General features: G+C 38.8%; 1 protein-coding gene across 5 annotated transcripts; it reads left to right on the top strand.

Moving 5' to 3' along the window:
• The first annotated feature begins 492 nt into the window (after window positions 1-492).
• Window positions 493-27,410, top strand: LOC147356708 (flavin-containing monooxygenase 3). 5 transcript variants are annotated; one of them, XR_015143500.1, is made up of 9 exons: window positions 493-570; window positions 1,271-1,408; window positions 12,829-13,017; window positions 15,766-15,928; window positions 16,413-16,555; window positions 17,633-17,832; window positions 22,630-22,985; window positions 25,441-26,144; window positions 27,039-27,410. XR_015143500.1 is itself a non-coding variant. In XM_086344750.1 (9 exons), the coding sequence occupies exons 2-9, from the start codon at window positions 1,277-1,279 to the stop codon at window positions 27,070-27,072; spliced, it is 1,290 nt and encodes a 429-aa protein (XP_086200876.1). In that variant the 5' UTR covers window positions 493-570; window positions 1,271-1,276; the 3' UTR covers window positions 27,073-27,410. The 5 variants fall into 5 exon arrangements, 4 of the variants coding, with proteins under 4 accessions (XP_086200876.1, XP_086200874.1, XP_086200875.1 ...); XM_086344750.1 differs by having other exon boundaries at window positions 25,441-25,513; XM_086344748.1 differs by having other exon boundaries at window positions 25,441-25,513; window positions 26,221-27,410.
• Window positions 27,411-27,971: the final 561 nt, after the last annotated feature.

Below are 27,971 nucleotides of genomic sequence, written 5' to 3'. Positions count from 1 at the left end.
AAATGGATCAATGTATGGAATTTGATCTTTTCCATGACAACACACTAGCCAGAATCAATAAGAGACATTTTTGAGAAATCTAACCTTTGACCTCAAAGGTCAAAAGAGAGGATAGGAAGAAAGAGAGAAAACTCATCATCACTGCAGGACCAAAAAGTCTCAGTTAAGCAACTAGTTTTCAAGAGTATTGGAGGGGGCGGGGGCGGGGTTTACTATGAAATACCTACAGAAGAATTAGAAATGAGAAAAATAAAATAAACTTTGAATAACACATCATAAAATGGAGCAGATAACTGCAGAGTCATCTATCTAGGACAAGTGCCTGAGTCCCAGGCCAAAAGTCCAGGATTTTAAGCATTAGATTGGGTTTGCTAATGGAAAGCAGGCACTGGGTGGCCAATAGACTGGAGCAGAGGTCTCCAGAAGCAAGTTCCTCTTTAAGAGTAGCTCCTCCCATTTTCCAATACCACCCTACTAGAGCGTTGATTCAGGGAAGTATTTTTTCTTTCAAACTGCTCAGACGTTTTGGACAAGACTTAAATCTACAGAAAAAAGGAAGATTACAGAAAGGTAGAAAAAGAATGATACTGCAATGGTTTGAGAGAGGGGAGAGTGGGACTGGTAAATGGAGAAGCAGTATGCTACCTTTATACCAAATATGTCCAAAATGAGAATGACATATAGTTCAATAGAGATCTTTCTTTTCTGAGCAGTAAGGATTCTAATTTTTGTTATCCAAATCTACTTTTCTGTGTAGCTATGTGATTTTGCCTTTAAAAAAAAAAAAAAAAAAAGAAGTAACAGTAGGGTCTAAAGATATTGTCAGGAATAGGAAAAGATTAGGAAACAAATTTTTAGAACAGAGGTTAAGGATAGTAGCTAGTGAGAAGTTATTTTTAGATAAAGAGATGATTTTTATTTTTAATTGAGAAGGTTAAGAACATTATTAGAGGAAGAAACAGATGACTACCTGGCATACTGAAATACAGATGGAACCAGACCTTATTCTTCATCAAACGTTATGTAAAGTAGAAAGAAGAAATGAATATGTGTGTGTATGTATATACATACACATACATATGTCTCTTCATATATATATATGGGAGTGGGTGTGAGTATATGTACATGTGTGTATATATATGTATGTGTGCATATATACATATATACTTACGCACATATATTTGTTTCTTCTTCCGTATATGCATAACAGTTTGTGGGTATAAGTGTGTGCGTATGTGTTTTAGTTGTGAATCTCTGGGCCTTTGCACAGGTAACTATGGTGAAGAAAGTGGCCATCATTGGAGCAGGCATCAGTGGCCTGGCCTCCATCAGAAACTGCCTAGAAGAGGGACTGGAACCCACCTGCTTTGAGAAGGGTGAAGACATTGGGGGCCTGTGGAAATTCTCGGTGAGTGGGATATCACTGCAGCAGACTGGGGAGTGAGGGGGGAAGTGTGCGAGAACACATTGCCTGAGCACAGGCTGTCATGCCAGTTACACTTGCTCTACAAAGCTTAACATCAGTAGCAGGTTGGAAAGTAAATCCCTTGCTTACTTCAGAAGTAAATGGGATAGTGAGCTGGTTAGTCTCTGTGTACAGAACTCAACTCCAATAAATCATTAATAAGTGAGCCACTTGGGGATAAAATCCATGGTCAAATATTGGTTAAGTTTATGTAACAGAATTACATGAGCTAATCATTTAAAAATTGATGGTTCTTTCCATTCATTTGTTGAGTTTCTGGAACAACCTCTTAGAGATTCAGACCACAGATTTTAAGATTTCAGGTGCTGACTTTTGGTCTGGCCAAAAATACATAATTCTTGAGATTGCTGCAAGAGGAACCAAGAAGAGGACACACTGATTTGACGTTCTTCAAAGACTTTTGTTGTTGTTCAGTCACTAAGTCATGTCCCGCTCTTTGTGACCTCATGGACTGTAGCTTGCCAGGCTTACCTCTATGTATTTATATCAAGGACTCTATCAGCAGGTATGCTTGTAAGCTGCTGTGAGATCACTTCCTGTGTTGTCTAACAAGTATATTATCAGGTGTGGAGGCTTCCCTGTGCCCCAACTCTCTCCGTACCTACAACCTTAGGAATACTCTCTGGTTAAGCCTACTCCTGTTTTCTTCTTCTTCCAATAAACCATAAATACATAGGAACACAGGAAGATAAATAACCCCATTTTCTTGTTTTTACCATGCCACACAATATGCGGGATTTCAATTTCAAGGATCAAACCTGTACCCCCTGCATTGGAAGCACGAAGTTTTAACCACTGGACCACCAGGGAAGTCCCCAGTAATCCCTTTTAAACCACTATTCCCTCCACAAGTACAAAACTAGTGTTAAACTTTATACCTTAATAGAAATGTTATGTTTAAGAAGAAAGTGTCTATGATGGCTCTTTAAATATTATCAATATATGAGAATTGTTCTTATTGATATAGATATTTTCTAGATTTCAAAGAACTCTTTTTGAACCACTCAGCATCAATTATTTTAAAACTGGAGTATAATTGCTTTACAGTGTTGTGTTAGTTTCTGCTGTACAACAACATGTATAAGTATACATATATCCCCTCCCTCTTGAACCTCCCACTCACCCCCATCCCACCCTCTAGGTCATCGCAGAGCACTGAGCTGAGCTCCCTGTGCTATACAGCAGCTTCCCAGTATTGCGGAGCTCAGTGTTTGTCACTGGAATGTGCTGACAGAATTTCAGATTAGCACAGTGAAGGCTGATAAGGCTGTTTTATTAAGTACTTTCTATATACCAAACACCTTTCTCATTTCATTCAATCTTTATAATAATCCTATAAGCTAGCTATGAATTTTTCCCTTTTACAAATGAATGTGAAGCTTAAAAGAAAATTTTTAAAAAATGGTAAATAGCTTGTGAATGGCAAACACAAGACTCCAATTCAGTCTGACTTGTATTTCCAGTTTGAATTCTTAATCCCTTAATAAATTGCTGGGTGCTATTTCAACAAGTGGCCTGTTGAGCTGGCAGGTCTTCTATCCGGTGATCTTAACCAGATCCTCAAATTCATGCTTACTTTGCAAAGCATTGTTGAACAAAGACACAGCTGATAAAGCTTTTGAGAGTAGCTGCCTCTCCTGTTGCTCAAGGAAGGCTTTAAAATTTGAACTTAGCATCATGGAGGGATAAACTACTCACCTGCAAGCATGTGGTACTCTTCAAGAAAAAAAAAAAAATTTACCCCAGAGGGTGGAACCACAAACCCAGAAGCTGGAGCCTTGAGACACAAATGCTTATTTCCCAGAACTTGAAACCTAATGAAACTTACCCTTCTGGATTCCAAAATTGCTTCGGACTGATGACTCCTTTTTTTCCTTCCATTTTCTCCCTTTTGGAATGAGAATGTTTTTTACTGATACCCTGTGACTGTCCCATCGTTGTATTTTGAAATAAGATAACTTATTTTCTAGCTCGACAGGTCCAGAGAATTCTGTCCCAGGGTGAATTACACTCAGAGTTGCTTTCATACCTGATTCAGACAGTTTAGACAATGAGATTTAGAATTATTGAGTTGATATATGTGAGATTTTGAACCTGGTTTGATGCTGCAGTGGACTGAGACTTTGGAAATGTTGAGATGAAATGAATGTAGTTGACATGTGGGATAAATGTCAACCCTTAGGGGCCTGACAGTGAACTGTGATAGGCTATTCAAACAATGGGCCCCTCAAAGATGATATCAGGTCCTGATCCTAGAACCTGTAAATATTTCTAATGAGGGAAAAAGAAGATATTTACAGGTATGATAACATTAATAATCTTGAGACGATGAGCTTATCTTGGACTATCTGTGTGGGGCAAAAATGCCATAACATCTATCCCTAAAAGAGAAAGTCATGGGACTTCCCTGGTGGTGCAGTGGTTAAGAATCCACATTTCACGGGTTCAATCCCTGGTCAGGAAACAAATATCCTACTTGCTGGCCCTGGGGCAACTAAGCCCACACACCTCAGTGAAAGATCCCACATACCACAACTAAGACCTGACACAGCCAGAAAATAAAGTAAACTTCAAAAGAGAAAGAGAGAGAAAGGCAAAGGGAGATTCGACACACAGAAACAAAAGAAAAAAGGGAATATGACTTTATCAGAAAGAGAGATATGAAGATGCTATGCTATGACCGTGAAGGTGGAGAAAGGAGATATTAGTCAAGGAATACAGGTGGCCTCCAGATGCTAAAAAAGCTAAGGAATGCTGGCATCCAGCAGGAGCAGGAAGAGATAATGAATCTCCCCTAGAGCCTCTGGAATGGACTTGGCCCTGCCAACACTTTGATTTAGGCCCAGTGATGCTGGTTTTCAACTCCTGGCCTCTGGAATCATGAGGGAATAGATTCCTGTTGCCTTAAGCTGTCAGGTTTGTGGTAATTTAATTAAATTTAAATTTAATTTAATTTATAGTAGCCACATGAAACTAATACAGTTGATTATTCAATGTTCCCTAATTTTTTCACCTCTGTGGGAGGACTTGAAGATGCAAATGATACTGTGACTTGCAGTGTTTCTCAAATACCTCCATGAGTCTGTAGCAATATACCTAGAAATCACATTACAGGATTATACTATAAAATAAAGTTAAATTTTGTATTTTCATTACAGTTAGTTTATAAAGTCAGCATTTTACATTTTCTAAGATCCAAACATTAGCTAGGTGTAAAAAAATAATAATAATAAAACTGCAGGGACTTCCCTGGTAGTCCAGTGTTTAAGAATCCATGTTTCCAAGGCAGAGGCCATGGGTTCGATCCTTGGTCGGGGAATCAAGATTTTGTGTGCTACATAATGCAGCCAAATTAAATTAAAAAAGGAATGTGCACATAATTAAAACTTTTGTAGCTTTTTTCTACAGCACTTTCTTAGGTCCTTCTATTAATAGTTCCTTCTTCTAACCCAGATCTAAAGGCAGAATGATGTATTTGCCTCACCTGCTTTGATCACTAAGAAAATACTTTATGACTAGGCTGCAGATCTAAGGAGAAGGTCTTTCTCAGGAGTTCCACAAACAACATGTCAACAAATTTTCTGGATTTTGGCCTGAAGTGTCATGAACAAAGTCTCCTTTTTCTGGGAAGGCAATCCTTTGTTCACTTCCTCTGATTTTTTTTCTAGCCTATGTATCACTTTGATCTTTAATATTTAGTCTCTCCTTGTGTTGACTATAATCACTGTCAAGCATCCTCAACTCATCCAAAGCTGTGAATTCCTCCACCTTCGCATCCCACATGCACACTAGCAGAGTTAACTACCCAAGGGTAGCAGAAAACTCTCATCATATTTCAAAATCACATTGCTTTCTGATGCAGATTTGGCAACTAATCTACCACTGAATTACTTTTCAATAGCAAGCCAAGACACATTGGCTTTTGATGTGATTGGCATATTCTAATATGACACTAAAAATTTGTATTCTAGGGGCCTGACATCTTTGAGTTATATGAGCCCTAATTAAATTTCTAGTGCTCAGTGCTTTTCATTATGAACTAGCAACTCTACAAGAGTGATCTACAGTTTGATCTTTCATCAAAGGGAAAACCATTTCAGATAGAAAACAATGTTAATTTTTTTAAGGAAAGAAAAAATGTTTTTCTTTGGAGTCCCTTTTAGAGTTTTTTTGACTCTTTAAATTTGAAAACGCAATCTTATGAACTGACTAATATTTACACAGTTGTTTCCTGTTTGTTTTTGGTTTTTTAAGGATCATAGCTTCGGTCAAATAGTAACTTAGCAAGCATTGCATCTTGCACTTTGGTCTGTCATTAGTTGATATACAACAAACCCTGTATTTTAAAAAGATGAAATATGCCTTATTTTCAAGTGCCCATGGAACATTTCTAAAACTGATTAAGTCAAAAAAATCCTCAAATTTTTGGAAAAAATATGTAAGTAAAATGTATGGCAAAACCAATACAATATTGTAAAGTAAAAAAATAATTATAAATAAAAAAAAGGAAAAAAAATAATAAAATGAAATCCTCAGGTGACAATACAATAAGATAGAAATTTATAACAAAATGAAGATGGAAAATACTGCCTCCAGGAAATTAAGTTCTCTCTTAAAGATCTATTAATTAATGTTCTTTTAGAAGTTTAGACTCAGTAAGATAAATGATTGATAACTTAAAAAAGAGAAAATAGAATGGATGAAAAATTATCAACTGCTGACTATCTGATTTTATACCATGAAGGATATCAATTGGAAAATGGTTACAAAAAATAAGATAATTCAATGAGGTGGATGATCACAAAATTGCCAGACAAAAATCTATAGTTTATATATGTTGTAGAGTTAGCAAACTGGCTTGGCTCGTCCATTTTATTTGATCTCTATGTTTTTAATTTCGGTCCATTATTTTAAAACCAGGATATTTCACATAAAAATATAAGGAAATGTCTTCTTTTGAAGAATCAGAAAATCAGGTAACCCTGGATCTCCTCTTACTCTAATACATAGAATTTGAATTCTCTGTTTCATCATGTTCATTTTTGATTCATTTCTTGTAATTTTCTCTGCATTTATAGAATTTATTTTGACTGGTGCTACATAAAAACAATAATCCCTTAGAATTTTGGGAACAGATTCATTTACAAAATTTTTCATTTTCTCTTATTCCTACAGTCATACCATTCTTTTTGTTTAATTAATCTTCATGTCTATATTATTACAACCATGTAAATATCATTGCTAAGCTGCTTAGTGGATTCTGATTATACTTTCTTTCTTGATTAACTCTTTGTTTTCACTGGAGTTAGTAACTGCCTTGTGGTCTTTGTTGATTTAATGTTACAATGCTATTCTAATTCACTCCCCAACCTCTCCCACCAAATTTTGACTCTCCTCTGAACAGTTAAATACATGAGGTGTTTCACTGGCTTAATTCTTCTCTTAACTATCTCTTAAAGACACTCTTCTGGATTGTTTCCCTTCTCTAGGCTAACCACACTGCTATTATCCTGGGTAACCCTGTTTTCTGAAAACTTTATCTTGCTACTATTTTTTTATTCTCTCATTTTATTTTTTAATAAATTTATTTATTTTAATTGGAGGTTAATTACTTTACAATATTGTATTGGTTTTGCCATACATCAACATGAAATCTGCCACAGGTATACACGTGTTCCCCATCCCGAACCCCCCTCCCTCCTCCCTCCCCGTACCATCTCTCTGGGTTGTCCCAGTGCACCAGCCCCAAGCATCCTGTATCCTGCATTGAACCTGGACTGGCGATTCATTTCATATATGATATTATATATGTTTCAGTGCCATTCTCCCAAATCATCCTACCCTCTCCCTCTCCCACAGAGTCCAAAAGACTGTTCTATACATCTGTGTCTCTTTTGCTGTCTCACATACAGGGTTCTCGTTACTATCTTTCTAAATTCCATATATATGCATTAGTATTGGTGTTTTTCTTTCTGGCTTACTTCACTCTGTATGATAGGCTCCAGTTTCATCCACCTCATTAGAACTGATTCAAATGTATTCTTTTTAATGGCTGAGTAATACTCCATTGTGTATATGTACCACAGCTTTCTTATCCATTCATCTGCTGACGGACATCTAGGTTGCTTCCATGTCCTGGCTATTATAAACAGTGCTGTGATGAACATTGGGGTACACGTGTCTCTTTCAATTCTGGTTTCCTCGGTGTGTATGCCCAGCAGTGGGATTGCTGGGTCATAAGGCAGTTGTATTTCCAGTTTTTTAAGGAATCTCCACACTGTTCTCCAGAGTGGGTGTACTAGTTTGCATTCCCACCAACAGTGTAAGAGGGTTCCATTTTAATGACAGTACCTCCTTGGCAGTTTCCTATGAAATTAAAATATATGAAGTAAAAGATGGTAGACCTTGAATATCTTATAAGATCACTATTTAATCTGGATTCCCATTTGATTAGATCTAGTCTTAACTTGGAGAAGGCAATGGCACCCCAGTCCAGTACTCTTGCCTGGAAAATCCCATGGACGGAGGAGCCTGGTGGGCTGCAGTCCATAGGGTTGCTAAGAGTCGGACATGACTGAGCGACTTCACTTTTCACTTTCATGCATTGGAGAAGGAAATGGCAACCCACTCCAGTGTTCTTGCCTGGAGAATCCCAGGGACGGGGGAGCCTGGTGGGCTGCCATTTATGGGGTCGCACAGAGTCGGACACAACTGAAGTGACTTAGCAGCAGCAGCAGTCTTAACTTTTGGGCTTCCCAGGTGGCACTAGTTGGAAAGACCTCCTGCCAATGCAGGAGACATAAGAGATGCTGGTTAGATTCCTGGGTCCGGAAGATCCCTTTCCGCTTTCTTTGATCTGGTAAGTCAGTTAGCACTCATCCACCTGTGTTCTACTTTCAAAATATTGTTGTTTCTTGTTTGCTTTCACTTTTTTTTTCTTTTTTTCCCTGTGGGTTTATACCTCTGATACCTTTACAGTAATTTTAGGGGTGTGTGCATGCTAAGTCACTTCAGTCATGTCTGACTCTTTGCAAGCCTATGGACTGTAGCCTATCAAGCTCTTCTGTCCATGGAATTTTCCAGGCAAGAATACTGGAGTGGGTTGCCATTTTGAACTCCAGGGGAACTTCCCAACTAGAATTGAACCTAGGTTTCCTGCATCTCCTGCATTGGGAAGAAGGTTCTTTACCAATAGCACCACCTGGGAAACCCAATTTTAGGGGAAGAAGCGTTAAATACATCTGCATAATCTTTCATATGTAATCAGAAGTCTGAGTTACTCTAGTAATTTTAAAAAGATAGATAAAGCTACTTCCATAGATAAGTAAGGTTTGGTTCTTTGTTGATCACTTGCCCCCCCCCCAAAAAAAATCATTATATTTGAAAATGTCATTTATGGTCTTAGTCACTCTTATGAACTTCTCATATGATCAACTTAAAAGGATCAGTCTATACACATGGACTCTGAGATACACTATAATACCAAATAGGAACAATAAGATGTTCATGACATATTTTTTTTTAATAGCAAGTCACAGATGATGTGATTAGCTGATGCTGCAACTCCTTTTTCAGTAACCATGGCTCTTGGGGAACCTAAGAAAAACTAAAGACCAATCAGCTCAGCATTGCTAGGGAAATTTATTATCCTGGAATACCCAAAATTGCAAAAACACCTCAAATCTGTCTCAAGGGTTTGCATCATTTTTATTATATAAAATTCCTCCTTTGTTGTTACATAATTTTCCTCAACTTTGCCTTGCTCCAAAACTTTACCTTGGACTTTGTATTAGTTTTCTATTTCTGCGTAGCAAATTACCACAAACTAAAACAGCTAAAAATATTTCTTTGTTACTCTCAGTTACACAGATCAGTGGACCTCCCTGGTGGCTCAGATGGTAAGAGTATCTGCCTACAATGCAGGAGACCTGGGCTCAATCCCTGGGTTGGGAAGATCCCCTGGAGAAGGAAATGGCAACCCACTCCAGTACTCTTGCCTTGAAAATCCCATGGACGGAGGAGCCTGGTGGGCTACAATCCATGGGGTCACAAAGAGTCGGACACAACTGAGCCACTTCACTTTCACTTTTCACTTACACAGATCAGAAGTACAGCATAGTTCAGCTAGCTTCTTTGGTTAGGGTTTCATGAGGTCAAAAATTAGGTGCTGCCTGGGCTGGGCTCTTATCTGGAAGCACACGGAAAGAATCTGCATACTACCGGGTGGAGGCTGAATTCAGTTCCTTGTTATTTCAAGATTAAGGTCTTTGTTTCCTTGCTGGCTGTAAATGGGATTCCTCTCAACTCCTAAAGGCTGCCAGTATTGCTTGGCATATGTCTCTCTCCATCTTCGAAACCAGGAACAAGCTAAATTCCCCTCATGTTTTGAACCTCTAACTTCTGATACCAGCCAGAGAAAACTCTGCTTGTAAAGGGATCATGTGATTCAATAATACTTAACAACATAGTCAGAGGAGTAATATATTTACAGATTTCATCCATACTCAAGGGCAAATGACTACCCAAGGAGGAGATGAACTAAGGGTCATTCTTAAAATTCTGTCTACCATATAGCGCATATTATAAGTTGAGAGAAAATATGAAATTGTTGAGTGAAGCATGTCAGCCAAATTTAAAACTCTCACTCTGTCCAGGGAGATCCTCTCCCATTTTCTCCGGTGAGATCTTAATATTTTGAAATGTTTTATCTGTAAGTAACACTAAACTACTAAGTGTTCAGGTCACTCTTTTATATCTAGCATAAATAGGACAAGACAAATATCCAGAATTACATAGAGAAAAACATAAAAGCATGCTAAGACCCAAGGAGTACCCCCATTTGGCACAGCTTAATCTCTAGGTCTCTTTAGGAGCAATACTCAGTCTTTTAGTTTCCCTTCCTTGTCCCTCAGCTCTTTCTAAAATTGTCTCTGGGCTTATGCAGAAATAGAACTTATATGACCTTATGGTGAAGCAAAGCCAAAGTTTCCCAAATTCAAACACAGTCTTGGGCCTGTCCTCTGAATCCTCTGGTCTCCTGATGTTCCTATTGTAGATGATTACCCTTCATGCCTATCCTTCAGTAATCTTTAACCAAAGGCCAGTTGATGAACCTGGAACTGTCCTCCCTTAGCTGTCAGGGGCTGGTGAAACTCCTAGCTGAACAGACTCCACTTACCAGGTGCAGTTTGCACATTGAGTCCCTGACCCAAATGGTCCATTCTTCAGCTCTACTAAAATGCCACTTAGCTGCCCCCCAACCCTTGGCAACTCTCTGGCAAAGTAGCTACTAAGAGTCTCAGATGACTTCTGCATCCCCTTTGGGAACAAGCAGGAACTCATGTTTTATTCAAACTGAATGAGTTCAAGAGAGCTAAACTAAGGTCCGAGCTTGTCTTAATCATGTTACCTCTTCCTAATCACTGCTACTTGACTCTTCAGTGTCAACCCTCCCCAACCCAGGTTGTTTTGGGGAGGCTTTGAAATGATATCTTACCAGAATTTCAAATGTGAAAACAAATTCCCTCTGCCCTCTGTGTTTTGCTCAATCTTTCTAATATGTCAGTTTGGTCACTCAGTCTTGTCTGACTCTTTGTGACCCCATGGACTGCAGCATTCCAGGGTTCCCTGTCCATCACCAACTCCCTGAACTTGCTCAAACTCATATTTATTGAGTCAGTGATGCCATCCAACTATCTCATCCTCTGTCATCCCCTTCTCCTTCTGCCTTCAATCTTTCCCAGAATCAGGGTCTTTTCCAATGATTCAGTTCTTCATATCAGGTGGCCAAAATATTGGAGCTTCAGCTTCAGCATCAGTCCTTCCAATGAATATTCAGGACTGATTTCCTTTGGGATTAACTAGTTTTATCTCCTTGCAGTCCAAGGAACTCTCAATAGTTTTCTCCAACACCACAGTTCAAAAGCATCAATTCTTCTATGCTCAGCTTTTTTTATGGCTCTCACATCCATACATGACTACTGGAAAAATCATAGCATAGATGGACCTATGTTCATTTCAGAATTTTAGCCCAAAGAATAATGCTTAGGGTTTAAGTAATCTCCTTTTCTGCCTCTATTCCCCTTTCTCCTCACCTAATTCCTTTAAATCAATGTTTTTCATTCTGGAGATTATAACCCATTTGTGTGCAATGATATAAATTAATGAATTAATCTGCATATTTAAATGGAATGGATAGACAAGAACTATAATCCCACAGCCTCCAGAACAAAAACCACAATCACAGAAAGCTAATGAAAAGAAACAGGATTATGTACCAGATGAAGGAAGAAGATAAATCTCCAGAAAAACAACTAAATGAAGTGGAGATAGGCAATCTTCCAGAATGGATGGAAAGTATGTGTGCAACTCAAGTTCTTGAAAATGATTTTTCTTCATAAAACTTTTGTTCCCTGTGTATGTGTGTATATACGGGGTTGCAATAAAAAATATGTAACTATAGGGTATGGTTAAAAACATTTTAAAAAGATATTGTAAACATAATCAAGGTGCTCTCTGCCCTAGGTACATAAAAAATATTATGATCTAATCTACCAGCATAATATGCTAAAGGAAGTTTTTTTTTCATTGTGGTAAGTAAACCACAATAAAGATATACCATGTAGCTATTTTAAAGTGTCCGGTTCTGTGGCATTAAGTTCATTGACATTATTGTACAATCATACCACCATCCCTCTCCAAAACATTTTAATCTTCCCAAAGTAAAACTCTGCAGAAATTAAACAATTTAACTCTCAATTCCTCCCTCTCCCTGGCCCCAAGCCACCACTTTCTTAGTCTCTGTGAACATGATTACTCTGGGTATCTCAGATAAATGGAATCATACAGAATTTGTCTTTTTGTGGCTTGTCTACTTCATTCAGCATATGTCCTCAACATTAATGCATATCCAGGCATGTATCAAACCTTCCTTTCTTTTTAAGGCTGAATAATGTTCCATTGCATGTATATATCACATTGCCTGTCCATGCTCATGAGTTGGCATATTGAAATCGTGCACGGGTAAATTTTGGGAAATACTATCACTGTAATTAATGGTTCAAAGCAACAAAATTAATCCAGTTATATATTCTTAAAAGGACAGGATGAAATGCAGAATCTGTTTCCCTCAGAAAAGATGTGAATAAAGATATATTTTAACATTCTAAGTTCCTTTGATTATCATCAAATTATTTAAGTGAAGTTAATTTATGCCTCATCTTATTGCATTTACTTTTGGAAAGACCAACCAAAAATGAGTGATGATTATTTGGGACTGGTCCTGACCATGATAAATATACTCATTTACAAACTCTGTTCCATTTGAAATGTTTCTTTCACAGGACCATGTAGAGGAAGGCAGGGCCAGCATTTATCGGTCAGTCTTTACCAACTCTTCCAAAGAGATGACATGTTTTCCAGACTTTCCATTTCCTGATGATTTTCCTAACTTTATGCACAACAGCAAGCTCCAGGAATATATTACTATGTTTGCCAAAGAAAAGAACCTCCTGAAATACATACAATTTAAGGTAAGATATTATTAAAAAAACTTATTGAGGGCATAACTGTGAGGAATTCTATAGTTATTAAAAGATTCCCATTTGTTCCTTTTACTATCTCTTTCTCAATTGTAAACAATTTTAACAGTATGGCTTCTTTGACCCTAGATTTAGAAAGCATACGTTCTTCTTAAGATATGTAGGAAATTTTTAACTACACATAGTTCTTGGACCAAAATGCCATAAGCTTAGAAATCAGAGCAAAGAAAAAAATGCTTGGGTAGACATGAATTTATAAATTAAAAACTCATTATTCCTAAACAATTTACAGGTCAAAAAAAGAAATTTCAGGGGAAATCTTTAAATATTTAGAGCTAAATGATAATTTAATTTGATATATCAATATTTATGGCAAGTAGAGAGCACAAAAACTTTTATGAAAATTATAAGCTTAAATGTTTATGTTAGAAAATAAGATTTTCCAGGTGATCCTTAGCATACTAAAACATGAGAACTTACACTCTGGATATAGATGATATCTTTCATTTTGAGATAATAACATTAAAAATAAAATGACAAGGAAGTATATTAAGAAATTGCTGTTAATACAAAAATTATTGGCCACCAGATTATTTACTACATGTTCTATATGGCTCTTGTAAACTATAATTTAATTGTCAGAGCTCCAAAAGGAATCACTCTTATACTGCAGAGAATATTGGTCATACACAAGGAACCACGTGGAAATATAGTTTAATAAAACATAGATGGGGCTTCCCTGGAGGTCCAGTGGATAAGAATCTGCCTTGCAACGCACACCAGTTCAATCTCTGCTCTGGGAAGATCCCACATACACGGAGCAACTAGGCCCAAGAGTTGCAACTTCTGAGCCCCACATGCCGCAACTCCTGAAGTCTGCATGCCCTGGAGCCTGTGCTCTGCAACAAGAGAAGCCTTCCTACTGCAACTATAGAGTAGCTCTTAATTTCTAATGCTGAGATGCCGTATGATTCTATGATCATTTGGCAAAGTTGGAAAGTCTTTCTATGTTTTGATGATCTGGGAAAGGTGCCTTCTTAATCTAGTAAAGAGACCATTAAGGAAGCTGCAGGGTTCATTTCACTCTGATAAGGACAAAACCCTGATAGTGTTTAATATCAGTGCATCTTCACAAAACTCAATGACCATACAAGTACAAAGTTTAAAAAAAAAAAAATAATAGAATCCTCCTTCCTTGAAGGCCTACTGTAATAGACACCCTGGCCTCATTTCTTTCTCCCTTATATCCCTCAATACTGTTTATGGAAGTTTTCCCCTGAGAAGCCATGTGTTCCAATTTATAGGGAGTATCCATGTTATGAAATAGTGAGAGTTACATGATTCATTTGGGGAGGAAACTTGTAACTCTTGGCCAGTTGGCTTCATCTTCAAACCTACAGAGAGAAATGCAATAGAACAACAACTCTGCAAGCACTTTTAACTCTGCCTTCACTTCTCAGTCCAGCTCATTCTCTTACTTTATTAAGAAACAGCGTGGTATGACTTGGACACAGAAGAAAAAGAAAAGCGTGTTGTCACTTGAGTGAGACTGCCTCAGAAATGTTACCAAGTCAGGGTTGGGTGTTTCCTGTCCTTTGGAAGAGAACAGTCCTAAATAGTATCTTACTCATCATGTAGCTACAAGGCATGCACCATAATTGAGATCAGAGATGCTTCCTTGGCTGACTTTTAATCAAGTGTAAATTTAACTTCAAACACATAGTAAAAGGATGAGAGTAAAAAAATGCTGTATTTTTACAGGATCTATTTCATATAAACTCTGTGTCTTGACCAAAATATGAACCACCTAAAGAATGAAATTGGAAAGTCAATGGGAGAAACAGCTGTAGAATCAAGGACCTATATTTAACGTTTGAACCTAGTTATTGGATTTTATGCACATTATTTAACTTCTTTAAGTCTCCATTTCATATGTAAAATGAAGCAACTATGTATCTTGTAGAATTATTCTGAAGATCAAATAAAGGCTTTAAAGCAGTTTAAAAAAAATAAAATGGCTAAAGAAATACGTTAGGAAATTGCTGTTACTATGTAAATTATTGGCCACCAGATTATTTACTACATGGGCTACCTGCCTCTTGTAAACTGTAATTCAATCATCAGAGCCCCAAAATGAATCGCTGTTGTACTGCAGAGAATACTGGTCATACACAAGGAATTATGTGGGGATTTAAAAACAAACACACACACACACATACACACACATATAGATAGGGGCTTCCCTAGTGGTCCAGTGGGTAAGAATCTGCCCTGCAATGCAAGGGACACTGGTTTGACCCCTGGTCCAGGAAGATCCCCTGTGCCATGTGCAACTAAGCCTGAGAGTTACAACTACTGAGCCTACACTCCGCACCACAGCTCCTGAAATCTGCATCCCCTAGAGCCTGTGCTCTGCAACAAAAGAAGCCACCACAATGAGAAGCACTCGCCCCATAACTAGAGCGTAGCCCCCGCTCACTGCAACTAGAGAAAGCCTGTGAAGCAACAAAGATGCAGCACAGCCAAAAATAAATAAATATTTTTAAAAATCATATAGATCGTTTTATGCTTTGACTTATTAAAAAGGAACTTTGAATTTATAATATGCACCTTCATAATGAATTAAGTATTTTCCCTAAGGCGCTATTAAGGATTTTCTTCATACTATTTGATGATGTTGGTGACAAATCTGCCTTTTAGCTTAGAGTAAAGAAGATTATCTTTCTGCGTTTCTCTTAGACAATTGTATCCAGTGTAAATAAGCGTCCCGATTTCCAAACCACTGGCCAATGGGATGTTATCACTGAAAAGGATGGTAAAAAGGAATCAGCTGTCTTTGATGCCGTAATGATTTGTTCTGGACATCATGTGTACGCCAACATACCTAAAGAGTCCTTTCCAGGTAAGGCCAAAGTTTACGCTGCCATCCACACATCTTGCATGAAGAAATAACCTTGATGATGTCTTTCTTATGTATACAAAAGTATAGTTTATAAAAGTACACATTAAATTAAAATATGCTTTTATTGTATCTAATGGGCTTCCCAGGCAGCTCAGTGGTAAAAGAATCTGCCTGTCAATGCAGGAAATGCAGGTACAATCCCTGGATCAGGAAGATCCCCTGGAGGAGGGCATGGCAACCCACTCCAGTATTCTTGCCTGGAGAGTCCCATGGGCAGAGGAGCCTGGTGGGCTACAGTCCATAGGGTCGTAAAGAGTTGGACATGACTGAGCACATATATCTATACAATTTGATATATTGTATCTAATATAGTTTAAGTATTAAAATTCCTATTACTGCAACCATATTCACTGACAAGTTCTGTTATAGCAGTTTTTTCAGTGAAAATCAAAATAATTCACATGTTTTCCACTTTTTCACTCAGGAATAAAACTTTTTAAAGGCAAATGCTTCCACAGCCGGGACTATAAAGAACCAGGAATCTTCAAGGGGAAGCGAGTCCTGGTGATTGGTCTGGGGAACTCAGGCTGTGACATCGCCTCAGAACTCAGCCACATAGCTGAAAAAGTATGCCTCCCTGATACTCAGGGAACTATCTTTAAAAGGCCAGCCATACCATTTGAAAAGTGTGAAAGAAAGCGGGGAGGGCAGAGTCCTTGATGCAAAGACTAAGTAGTGGTTCATATAGCTCAATGCCCTTTGGTAACAGGTGGGATTTTAAATAGCTTGATGTGGCAAAGGCAGAACATCAGCTGGAATGATGTCATTCAACAAGCTTCTTCTTTGGGATGTTTGGTGTCTAATGTGTCCAATAAATTCTTCCAAAACCAGTGGGATCATCAAACAAGCACTAGAAGAAATATAACCAGTATTCAGTTATTGGTCACATAAACCAGAGAAAATTTGGCTAAAAGATGAGAATACTACAGAAATGATTTGACAGGTGTTGATCCTAAGATATGGGTTATAGTGCAGGAAGTTCATCTGGGAGTGCTCTCTGGATGAATACCTCTGAGGGAAGGGAAAGAAGTTTTCCTTTATTTACTCTGAAGCTAGGATAATCCTTCCAAATTGTCCCTAGTTGAAGTGAGGGGCTGGGTCATTTTTTTTTTTTTTACCAGTATAGATATTTATTTTTATTTACATATATTGCCTCCCTTTTGAGCCTCCCTTGCATCCCACCCCCATCCCACCTCTCTAGGTCATCACAGAGCACCTAGAGCATGTTTTACAGAGTGAAATAAGTCAGAAAGAAAAAAAAACAAATATCATATATTGAAGCATATATACGGAATCTAGAAACATGGTACAGATGAAACTATTTGCAGGGCAGGAATAAAGATACAGATGTAGAGAATGGATTTGTGGACACAGCAGGGAAAGGAGAGGGTGAGACAAATTGAGAGAGGCTAGGTATTTGTCTTCCTCCTTCAACTGGTCACTGAATGCAGGGGATCCAAAAAGATTATAAAATGTTGGGGGAAGCCCCCTCTTCACCAAAGCAACTCCCAAAGAGGGCTGAGAGCTGAGAGCTGCCTTCTGGGCACTGCCAGCAGTGGTGCAATAACTCCATTCCTAAAGGCAGATCTGAGAGGCATATCTACTACAGTCACCACGTTAACAGTTGAATTGGTGTTTTTCAAGGTCATCATCAGCTCCCGAAGTGGCTCCTGGGTGATGAGCCGGGTCTGGGATGAAGGCTATCCATGGGACATGCTGTTTATCACTCGATTTGAAACATTCCTCAAGAACACCTTACCGACAGTCATTTCTAACTGGTGGTACATGAAGCAAATGAACGCCAGATTCAAGCACGAGAACTATGGCTTGATGCCTTTAAACAGGTAAAGCAGAGTTAAACATGAAATGCCTACTAACTTTTATTTCACTGTCAACAACCCTAATATGTGAAATAACCCCTAGACAAATCAAAGTGAAGTAATCACCTCTCACATTTCAGAGGACAAAGAATTGCAAAAATTAGGAGTGTTTCCCTGTTTCACAATTCTCCTTACCAGATTTGCACAGCTGGAAAGTTATATAACAGGTCAAGAATTTTACTCCCTGCTGCTGCTGCTGCTAAGTCGCTTCAGTCGTGTCCAACTCTGTGCGACCCCTGAGATGGCAGCCCACCGGCTCCCCCGTCCCTGGGATTCTCCAGGCAAGAACACTGGAGTGGGTTGCCATTTCTTTCTCCAATGCATGAAAGTGAAAAGTGAAAGTGAAGTCGCTCAGTCGTGTCCGACTCTTAGCGACCCCATGGACTGCAGCCTACCAGGCTCTTCCATCCAGGGATTTTCCAGGCAAGAGTACTGGGGTGGGGTGCCATTGCCTTCTCCATTTACTCCCTAAAGTAATGATAATAATAGTCAACATGTTTTTAAGTACTTAATACATGTCAGAGCCTTATTAAGTCTCAGACATGCATTATCTCACTTTACTCTCACGACGACTATGAAAAAGTGAAAGTGTTAGTCTCCGTCGTGTCCAGCTCTTTGTGACCCCATGGACTGTAGCCCACCAGGCTCCTCTGTCCATGGGATTCTCCAGGCAAGAATACTGGAGTAGGTTGCCATTCCCTTCTCCAGGAGATCTTCCCAACTCAAGGATCAAACCCTGGTCTCCTGCATTGCAGGCAGATTCTTTATGAGCCACAGCAACTATGATGATGGCTCTATTATAATCTTCATTTGAGAGATGAGAAAACTGTGGTTTACCAAAGCCCCACAGCTAGGAAGTCAGAAATGGTGATTGAAACAAGTCCAGATCTGCTGACTCCAAAGTGCCTCACTCTTAGCCACCTTGCTCTAAAACCGCTTTCTTAACTGCAAAGTTAAGCAAAGCAGGACTTGGTGCTTCACTCTCATTCAGTTCAGTTCAGTCACTCAGTCATGTCCAACTCTTTGCGACCCCACGGACTGCAGCATGCCAGTCTTCCCTGTCCATCACCAATTCCTGAAGCTTGCTCAAATGCATGTCCATCGAGTCGGTGATGCTATCCAACCATCTCATCCTCTGTCATCCCCTTCTCGCCCTGCCTTCAGTCTTTCCCAGAATCAGGGTCTTTTCCAATGAGTCAGTGAATCGCATTAGGTGGCCAAAATATTGGAGTTTCAGTTTCAGCATCAGTCCTTCCAATCAATATTCAGGACTGATTTCCTTTAGGACTGACTAGTTGGATCTTCTTGCAGTCCAAGGGACTCTCAAGAGTCTTCTCCAGCATTACAGTTTAAAAGCATCAATTCTTCAGCGCTCAGTTTTCTTTATGGTCCAACTGTGGACCATAAACAGTCCAACAGTCATGTATGGTCTCACATCCATACATGACTACTGGAAAAACCATAGCCTTGACTAGACAGACCTTTGTTGGCAAAATACTGTCTCTGCTTTTCAATATGCTATCTAGGTTGGTCATAACTTTCCTTCCAAGGAGTAAGTGTCTTTTAATTTCATGGCTGCAATCACCATCTGCAGTGATTTTGGAGCCCAGAAAAATAAAGTCTGACCCTGTTTCCACTGTTTCCCCATCTAATTCCCATGAAGTGATGGGACCAGATGCCATGATCTAAGTTTTCTGAATGTTGAGCTTTAAGCCAAACATTTCACTCTCCTCTTTCACTTTCATCAAGAGGCTTTTTAGTTCCTCTTCACTTTCTGCCATAAGGGTGGTGTCATCTGCATATCTGAGGTTATTGATATTTCTCCCGGCAATCTTGATTTCAGCTTATGCTTCATCCAGCCCAGTGTTTCTCATGATGTACTCTGCATAGAAGTTAAATAAGCAGAGTGACACTATACAGCCTTGGCGTACTCCTTTTCCTATTTGGAACCAGTCTGTTGTTCCATGTCCAGTTCTAACTGTTGCTTCCTGGCCTGCATATAGGTTTCTCAAGAGGCAGGTCAGGTGGTCTGGTATTCCCATCTCTTTCAGAATTTCCCCCAGTTTATTGTGATCCACACAGTCAAAGGCTTTGGCATAGTCAATAAAGCAGAAATAGATGTTTTTCTGGAACTTTCTTGCTTTTTTGATGATCCAACGGATGTTGGCAATTTGATCTCTGGTTCCTCTTCCTTTTCTAAAACCAGCTTAAACATCTGGAAGTTCATGCTTCACGTATTGCTGATGCCTGGCTTGGAGAATTTTGAGCATTACTTTACTAGTGTGTGAGATGAATGCATTGCTCTCATTACCTGCCCCTTAATGGAGCCCTCCAACTGATCTATGGCCACAGTGTTTTCATCTTCAGCCTTCTCCTCACTCTCTCCTATAATATCCTCCAAGCCAATCACATGATAAGAAATTGCTTTGACATGGGTGAAAAAACCCAAGTTCTAAGCTGTTTACCTCAAAGTTATTTCATTAAGTCAACAAATAGTTATTAAGCTTTTATTATGTGCCAGGACCTGTGGATATAGCACTGAACAAACTCATAAAATCCCTATCCTCGTGGGGCTTACATTCTAATAATGGGAAACAGACACAAACAGCATGAAATCTAAATAAGGCAGATAAGGGTAACAGGGGATGACATCAAGACAATTTTAAACAACCCTTAGAGAAGGTCTCACTGAAAAAGCTTTCAAGCAAATTTCTGAAGGAGATGAGAAAATGAGCCATAAGGGTATCTGGAGAAGACTATTCTGGATGGTAGAAACAGCTAGGACATCATCTCTTCAAGGGTATGACTGGCATGTTTGACAAAATACAGTGGCTTCTTTTCTTGGGGAAGAAGACTGGGGAGAATAGCAGGAAATGAAACCAGAGACATCAAAACAGCCAGTTGATGCTAGGTCTTGGAAGCCATTGTAAACACTCTGGCCTTTACTCTGAATGCAGTGCGAAACCATAGCAGGCATCTGACCAAACTGGAAACAAAGTCTAAGTTAGTTTGAAGAGATCACTTTGGCTGTTATGGCCATAACTCACTGTAGAGGGTAGGTCAAAGAAGGAAGTGGAAAGACTGGTTAAGAAGCTATTCTCAAAAACACAGATGAGATGGGAAGGTGGCCTGAACCAGGATCATCAGTGGTCAGAAGTTGTCAGATTGGGATAAGAGTTTGAAGGTAAAGTGAACAGGATTTTCTGTTCAATTGAATAGCAAATGTGAAAGCAAATAAAATGTCAAGGATGTCTTTCAGACTTTTGATCTGAGCAAGGGAGCAAAGATGGAGGTGATGTCTACTGAGATGTGGACAACCATGGGAGAAGCAGAAGTTTAGTTTTAAATGTATTAAAGTTGGAATGCCTGTTTGGTATTTGCATAGAAGAATGTGGAACAGCAGTGGGTACATAAGAAGAGAGATTCAAACCATAAGTTTAAAATGTGGACTGGTCAGAATATAGATAGTATTTAAATAAATGAAAACTAGATGACATCTCTTGAAGAATGAATGTCAAAAGAGAAGACAAAAGACCTGAGGCATGTTGCTATTTAGAGGTCAGGAAGAGAAGAATTCAGCAGAGGACACTGAGAAGTAATAGTGAGGTATAGCAAGGTAGGTAGAAAGGAATCAAGAGTGAGTGATGACATGAAAGCAAAACGAACACAGTGTTTCAAGGAGGAGGAAACCATCAAGTGTGAGTTTACTAATAAATTAGTTAAAATAAGGAGTAAGAGTGGATCACTGGATCTGGTGGCTTGAAGATCCTGGTGGCCTTGACAAAGGAAGTTTCAACATAGAAGTGAGTTTAAGATAAATGGCAGATAATTCGAGCGGTTGAATCCAGCCTCCTTCCAACCAGCAGTCCAACCAATCTCATTGTCTGGCTCAGTTTCCTCCCCAGAAGCATCTACTTACGGCTTTCTCTCTCACACACACACACAGTTCCCATCATCCTATAAGAACCATGTCTTTTCTTCCAACATTATTGCGTTTACCCCTAAGGCAGAGTTCTGTGGACTCACTAGAGATATTACTGAATAAAAAATAATCAAAAGCTCTCTTTCCAGATTTCCAGTTTCCTCTTCTTCTCCTGGCCTTATTTAAATTCCTAGACCCTCACTTTCTCACCTGACATGGCTTTGTCTTAATGGGGTTCACACTTCACCCTCTATGGTAGAACCTGGCTGCAGCCTTCCACCTTTGGCTTCCTTCCTCCTATTTGATCTTCTTCACATCACAATGATCAGTTTGGATTATGTTACGTTAAGAATAATGGCTAACATTTCGAGCACTATCTGTGTGCTACAGACTGTGCCAAATTCTTTATATTACTTAGGTCTGCCAATGATCTGAGATAGGTATAGCAGTTATTGCCACTTCAGGTGAGGAAGGTGAGGCAAGAGAAAATAAGAAAATTTAATTTGATCAAGGTTCACAGTTGATTAGTAGAAAAGAAATTTAAAGACCCAGGTACTCTAACCTTTGTTTTCCCCTATATCTGAATGCTTATTCTGGGATTTGGGGAGACTTCAGTGGGAAAAGAGAGAAAGATCAAAGGAAATAGAGAAGGGATTAGCAAAAACCAACTTCTGTTACTCCATAATGTGGCCTTACATAAGTTTTATCTATCAGCCATATTGATGACACTCCATGGAACATTAAAAAACCTTAGGTAGGTTTTTCCTATCAATTAATTATGGACCAATAAAACAAAGGAAACGGTACTGTTCTAATGCTTGTTTCTGTTTTCCACACAGCACCCTGAGGAAAGAGCCTGTGTTCAATGACGAACTCCCAGCTTGCATTTTATGTGGCATTGTGACCATTAAGCCAAATGTGAAGGAGTTTACAGAGGATTCAGCTATTTTTGAGGATGGGACAGTGTTTAAGGCCATTGACTATGTCATCTTTGCAACAGGCTACAGTTATGCCTACCCCTTCCTTGATGACTCCATCATTAAGAGCAGAGACAATGAGGTCACCTTATTTAAAGGCATCTTCCCACCTCCACTGGAAAAGCCAACCTTGGCTGTGATCGGCCTTGTCCAGTCCCTTGGAGCTGCCATCCCCACTACTGACCTGCAGTCTCGCTGGGCAGTACAAGTAATTAAGGGTAAGTAGACAAAGAATCTCATTGAGAATGCCTTTGAGTCTTTAGGAAAACAATATTCCTATTAACAAGGAACAAATCCTAGGTCCCACCCAGTTTCCAGAATCTATAATTCTATATTTTTGGTACTATATTCTATAAGCAATTTAAAATATATTAGATTGTCATAAACAATAGACAAGACAATGATTCAAGAGTGTTTTTGTGATTTATAACTCCTTGCATGCTCGGTCGCTTCAGTCATATCCGACTCTTTGTTACCCCATGGACCAAACCCTGCCAGGTTACTCTGTCCATGGGATTCTCCAGGCAATAAAGCTGGAGTGGGTTGCCACTTCCTCTTCCAGGGGATCTTCCCAACCCAGGGCTTGAACTCACATGTCTTATGTCTCCTGAATTGGCAGATGGGTTCTTTACCACTGGCACCACCTGTTAAGCCCTATAACTCCTTAGAATTGTCAATTATCCAAGACCTTTCATTAAACTTGAGAATACCTGAGCTTCTCATCTTAGATGCAGAAGAACTTTATAAAATTAAGATTTTAAAAACTCAATAGAATGATATTTCTTGAAAGGTTAATGAAAGAAGATGTTTCAAAGCCAATATCCAGCAACTTTAAATATCCACATTCATGAAAAAAAGTATGATTTCTGGAAAGGAAGTGGTTTTCTTGTTCTGTTTTCTTCCTTGCCATGTATCAGATAAGGACAAGCAGTGGATCAGTAGAAGCAGAAATCATTTGGTGTTGTAGACAGTCTCTAAGGTAAAGGAATCCTAAGTCCCTGTATTTTAAAAGGAAAAAAGAAACAATGAACTTGATTGGGGTCAAGCAAAGAAGGCAGGCAGCATCATCCAGCCCCAAGTACTGGAATCAGATTCACATTAAGGTTTGAATGCCATTGTGGGCAGACTCAGAAAATAAAACCAAGCTATGGTTAAAGAACAAATCAAGATGTCAAAGTGTAATGTGTCAAGTCTGGTTGGTCTTAAACCTGAAACTTCTAGATAATGAATCTTAGCAGGTCTGCTTCCTTTGAAGCCCAATGTAAGGCTTCCAGTCCTACCTGACTTGCTGGGGTTTAAATGCTCTTTTATCCTGGATATTTGAACCTGCAACTACATATCCTGCATCATCACTCACCACCAGGCTCCCAACCACATCATTATGGTCCTACATATCAGCAATCTCTCTAAATCTCCTTCACTCCCCTGGTCCCAAGCAGAGATGTGTCGCAGGGTGATGTTTCTCCAGTGAGGCAGCAGCCAGGAAAGTGATGGAATGAAATCCTACTTAGAACTGAACTCAGGATTCAGGTTCAGAAAGACTGGCATTAAAATGTAGGTTTTAACTGCTTATAAAATATTCACTTACTCTCTGTGAAGATACTAGTTATAACCTGGGCTCTGAAGAAAGGAGACAGGGCACAGACCCAGCCAACAGAGAATTGATGCAAAGACTCAGTCTTAGGGAAAATGAGATATAAGGCAAACAACCCAATTTGGGGGAATAGGATTACCAGACCAAGGGGTCAGTTACAAGCAGCCCAATGGCAATAGCTGGTGGACTACAGAATATAGCCTCTTCTCTATCTCTCCTTTTGCCCAAGGACAGAACCAATTCCAAGGTTTGGAACAAGGCCATGTTGACAAACTGTTCTTATGATCCTGCCTGTAGGGATTTCAGGAACAGAGAGTCATTGTAGTTCTTGAGCAATCAGAGCTAGACTGGAAATTCTAGTCTTGTTCCAGGTGACCCCAAAGTTGCCAAAGAAATCACACTAGATTTGAAGTGTCTCTGAGTACAAATGTTTGGGTCTAGGTTTTAGAAAATTCTGTAAGTTAATGCCAGGAAGAGCTTGAAATCCTGGGGCAGCCCCAACTCAGATTTGGCCTCCCAGGACCTCCCTGTATCCTTGGTGACTTGTAAACAGTCCACATCCACAGTCTCATTCAGAAACTGTTGGCTTTCCAGAAAGAACCTTGTAGCTTTGTTAAATTCTCTTTCTTATCTGTTAGAAATTCCCTTTTTTGGGCAAAGCAAGATAACTTCCTATGAAGATCTGTTTGTTAAATCTTAAAAAAGAGATGTCAATATATCTTTGACTATAATTTATTAGATGACATACTTAAAAATAAAGCTGAGAGAGTAGAATATAATCTTTCAAACTGATTTTTAAATCCAATAACCAGTTTAAGAGCAAAGATAGAAAGATGAAAGGTTATTTGGTTTTAATCACTGTGACAAGTATCATCTCTGAGAAGATTAGGAATGACCTATATGTTTGTCTCAGAATGACTCCCTGGGTATTTGTTCAAGATATTATTTTGCTAGATAATGACAGCAAAATTTGAAAATACTAATGCAATTCACAACTCATTATTAAAAAAGAAACATTGCAGGCTCAGACTTATTTAATTATTATCATGTCTTTCCACTTTTTTTTTTTTTTTTTTTAGGAACATGCCCTTTGCCTTCTGTCAAGGACATGATGAATGATATTGATGAAAAAATGGGGAAAAAGCTCAAATTGTAAGAACATCTGTGGTAAAGGGGATCTAGAATTTTCATAGCAAAATCTGACTTTGTGAATACTTAGAACTGTTTTAGTCTTGAATACTCCTGAGTGGGACCATTAGGGTGACAGCTATGAGCTAAATTCAGCCATTCAACAAATAGTTATCAAGGATATACTTTGCACCTGATAGACCACTAAATCCTGTTTCAGCCCTCCATATCTCCTGCAACATATCATAAAAGAGAGACCCAGAAAGATTAAATTTCAGAGGAGCTTGGGAACACACGGATGTGGACTTCTATTTTCTAGCTCATACATCCTCTAAAATGTAAGGATGCCTTCCAATAGGTGGCTCTAATAAATGACTCAGCCACACAACAACTAGTCAGAAGAACTAGGCTCCAGTCCTACCTGTGTCACTAATCAGCTCAGTGGCCATGAATTAATAACTACACGTGAGCAAGAGACAATTCCTCTACTTGTAAATGTGGATAAAAATGCCTTTCTCAGCAGCCTTGTTGTGTTGTGGAATGTCCAAGTGAGATCAGTATGAAAGTCCTTCAGTAAAATCTACAAAGTACTGGATAATGAGCAATAATCCCCTTACCAACAAAAGGATCGATGTTGATTTGCGTGGATAAAAAGGTGTGAGGCATTTTCCCTGTTCTTGTTTCTAAGGGAAGCTCGGATAGCCACAGTCTTGTTTCTCTCCCTCCTCTAGGTTTGGCAAAAGTGATACCATACAGACGGATTATGTTGTTTATATGGATGAGCTTGCCTCCTTCATTGGGGCAAAGCCCAATATCCCATGGCTGTTTCTCACAGATCCAAAGTTGGCATTGGAGGTCTACTTTGGCCCTTGCACCCCATACCAGTTTAGGCTGGTGGGCCCAGGAAAGTGGCCAGGAGCCAGAAACGCCATCCTGACCCAGTGGGACCGGTTACTGAAACCTATGACGACAAGAGTGGTTGGGAGTCCTCTGAAGCCTTGCTTATTTTGCAACTGGTTCAGACCTGTTCTTATTTCTGTTGTATCAATTGCTGCTCTCATTGTGTTGTTCTAGCCATCATTCTATCTAGGATTCTGAACATTACTAACAATACCTGGAAAGAAGCTTCACTATATAAAAATTAAGAATTTCACACCTTCTATTTTCCTATTCAGTGGGCATTAGTAAGACAGTACTATCTCTAGGCTTCTAAATAAGCCCATATGAGAATCATGTCATGATCTAAAGAGCATTTATCATTTCCCCTTAACTTTCACTAACATTGCATAATTCTATAACATTTCCATAACATTTTATAGTTAGATATATGCTTTTTAACTTAACTCATCTGAAATATTTGACATGATTCCTTTTCTCCTATAACAGTCTTTGAAATACGTATTTCAAATCTAAACAGTGAGTAAATAAAGCAGAATAGTCACAATATGATAGTCTCAGCCTAATTTTACAAACTATTCACCAGGATCAAGGGGGGAATTTGGTTATTTGACTATTATATTCTATTTTTGTTTTCTGCTGTGTCCTCCAGGCAATTCCTCCTGTTCCCTGGCCAAGACAAGTAGCATGAAGACCCTGTCTATAATGAAAGTTAGCAAGAAGTAACTCATTTTATTTATATTCTCAATAAAGAAACAAACTTTCACATGTACCAGCAAGATAAGGACAACAACAACAATGAGTGGAGCACCAAATATACCTTTTAACTGAATGGAAAGTCATAAAAAATTAAATCTTTAGCCAAAGCTGTGACCCAAGTCTAATAAAACCTGATATGGATCATATAGAATTATATCCCTTGTGGAATGTAGTACCAAAATAAATCTAAAATGTTATTTTTAAAGTATTACTACATGTTACAATTAAATTTTGATAATTAAAAATGTTTACATTTGACATTATGGAGCAGATAAAATAATCCATTAGCATCATCAGTTACCAGGGGGTTCTTCATATTGTTAAACTCTATATTTCTTACTACACCTTCAATTTTTTTCCAAACAAACTTTATTATTTTTTAAAAATGTGTTATACTTGGTTATGAAGGAACAGACACAGATTTGGGGGAAAACACTCTTGTATCTTTCTTATCCACTATTCCTTTCTCTATTATGCTTCTTTAGATAGAATACTTACAAAACCCTGGAACCTGTCAAATCTCTACCAGTTCCTAATAACCACACAAAAAGTTGTGCTAGGCTCAGAAGTCAGCATAGGCTAAGCAGGACAGCCCCTTTAACCTGTCAGAGACTGAAGACACGCCTATACCTTCATCTGTAGCTAGAGCCAGTAGAGCAACAAGAGGAGAAGGAGACCACGTTTTTCTCTAACACTTTCTACTTTTCTTTTTTTAATTCTCTTTGTATTTTAATCTTCAGAGCTAAGATTTACTATGGATGCTGTTGTACACAACTTTAAAGCATTCCCTTTTCTTAACTGTTTAAGTCAATAGACATGAGCTAGT

This window comes from Bos grunniens, chromosome 16, assembly GCF_055505025.1.
Source record: "Bos grunniens cultivar Pamir isolate PY7600 chromosome 16, Bosgru_T2T1.0, whole genome shotgun sequence".
Lineage (NCBI taxonomy): Eukaryota > Metazoa > Chordata > Mammalia > Artiodactyla > Bovidae > Bos > Bos grunniens.
Note: the sequence above shows the minus strand (reverse complement) of the source record. Positions and strands in the feature narration are given on the sequence as shown.

Excerpts from the sequence above, each read along its gene's own strand:
- LOC147356708 (XM_086344748.1), top strand. The coding sequence starts at position 1,277 with ATGGTGAAGAAAGTGGCCATCATTGGAGCAGGCATCAGTGGCCTGGCC. Across the intron at positions 1,409-12,828 it reads GGGGCCTGTGGAAATTCTCG|GACCATGTAGAGGAAGGCAG; the intron begins GTGAGTGGGATA and ends TTTCTTTCACAG. Across the intron at positions 22,986-25,440 it reads GGCAGTACAAGTAATTAAGG|GAACATGCCCTTTGCCTTCT; the intron begins GTAAGTAGACAA and ends TTTTTTTTTTAG.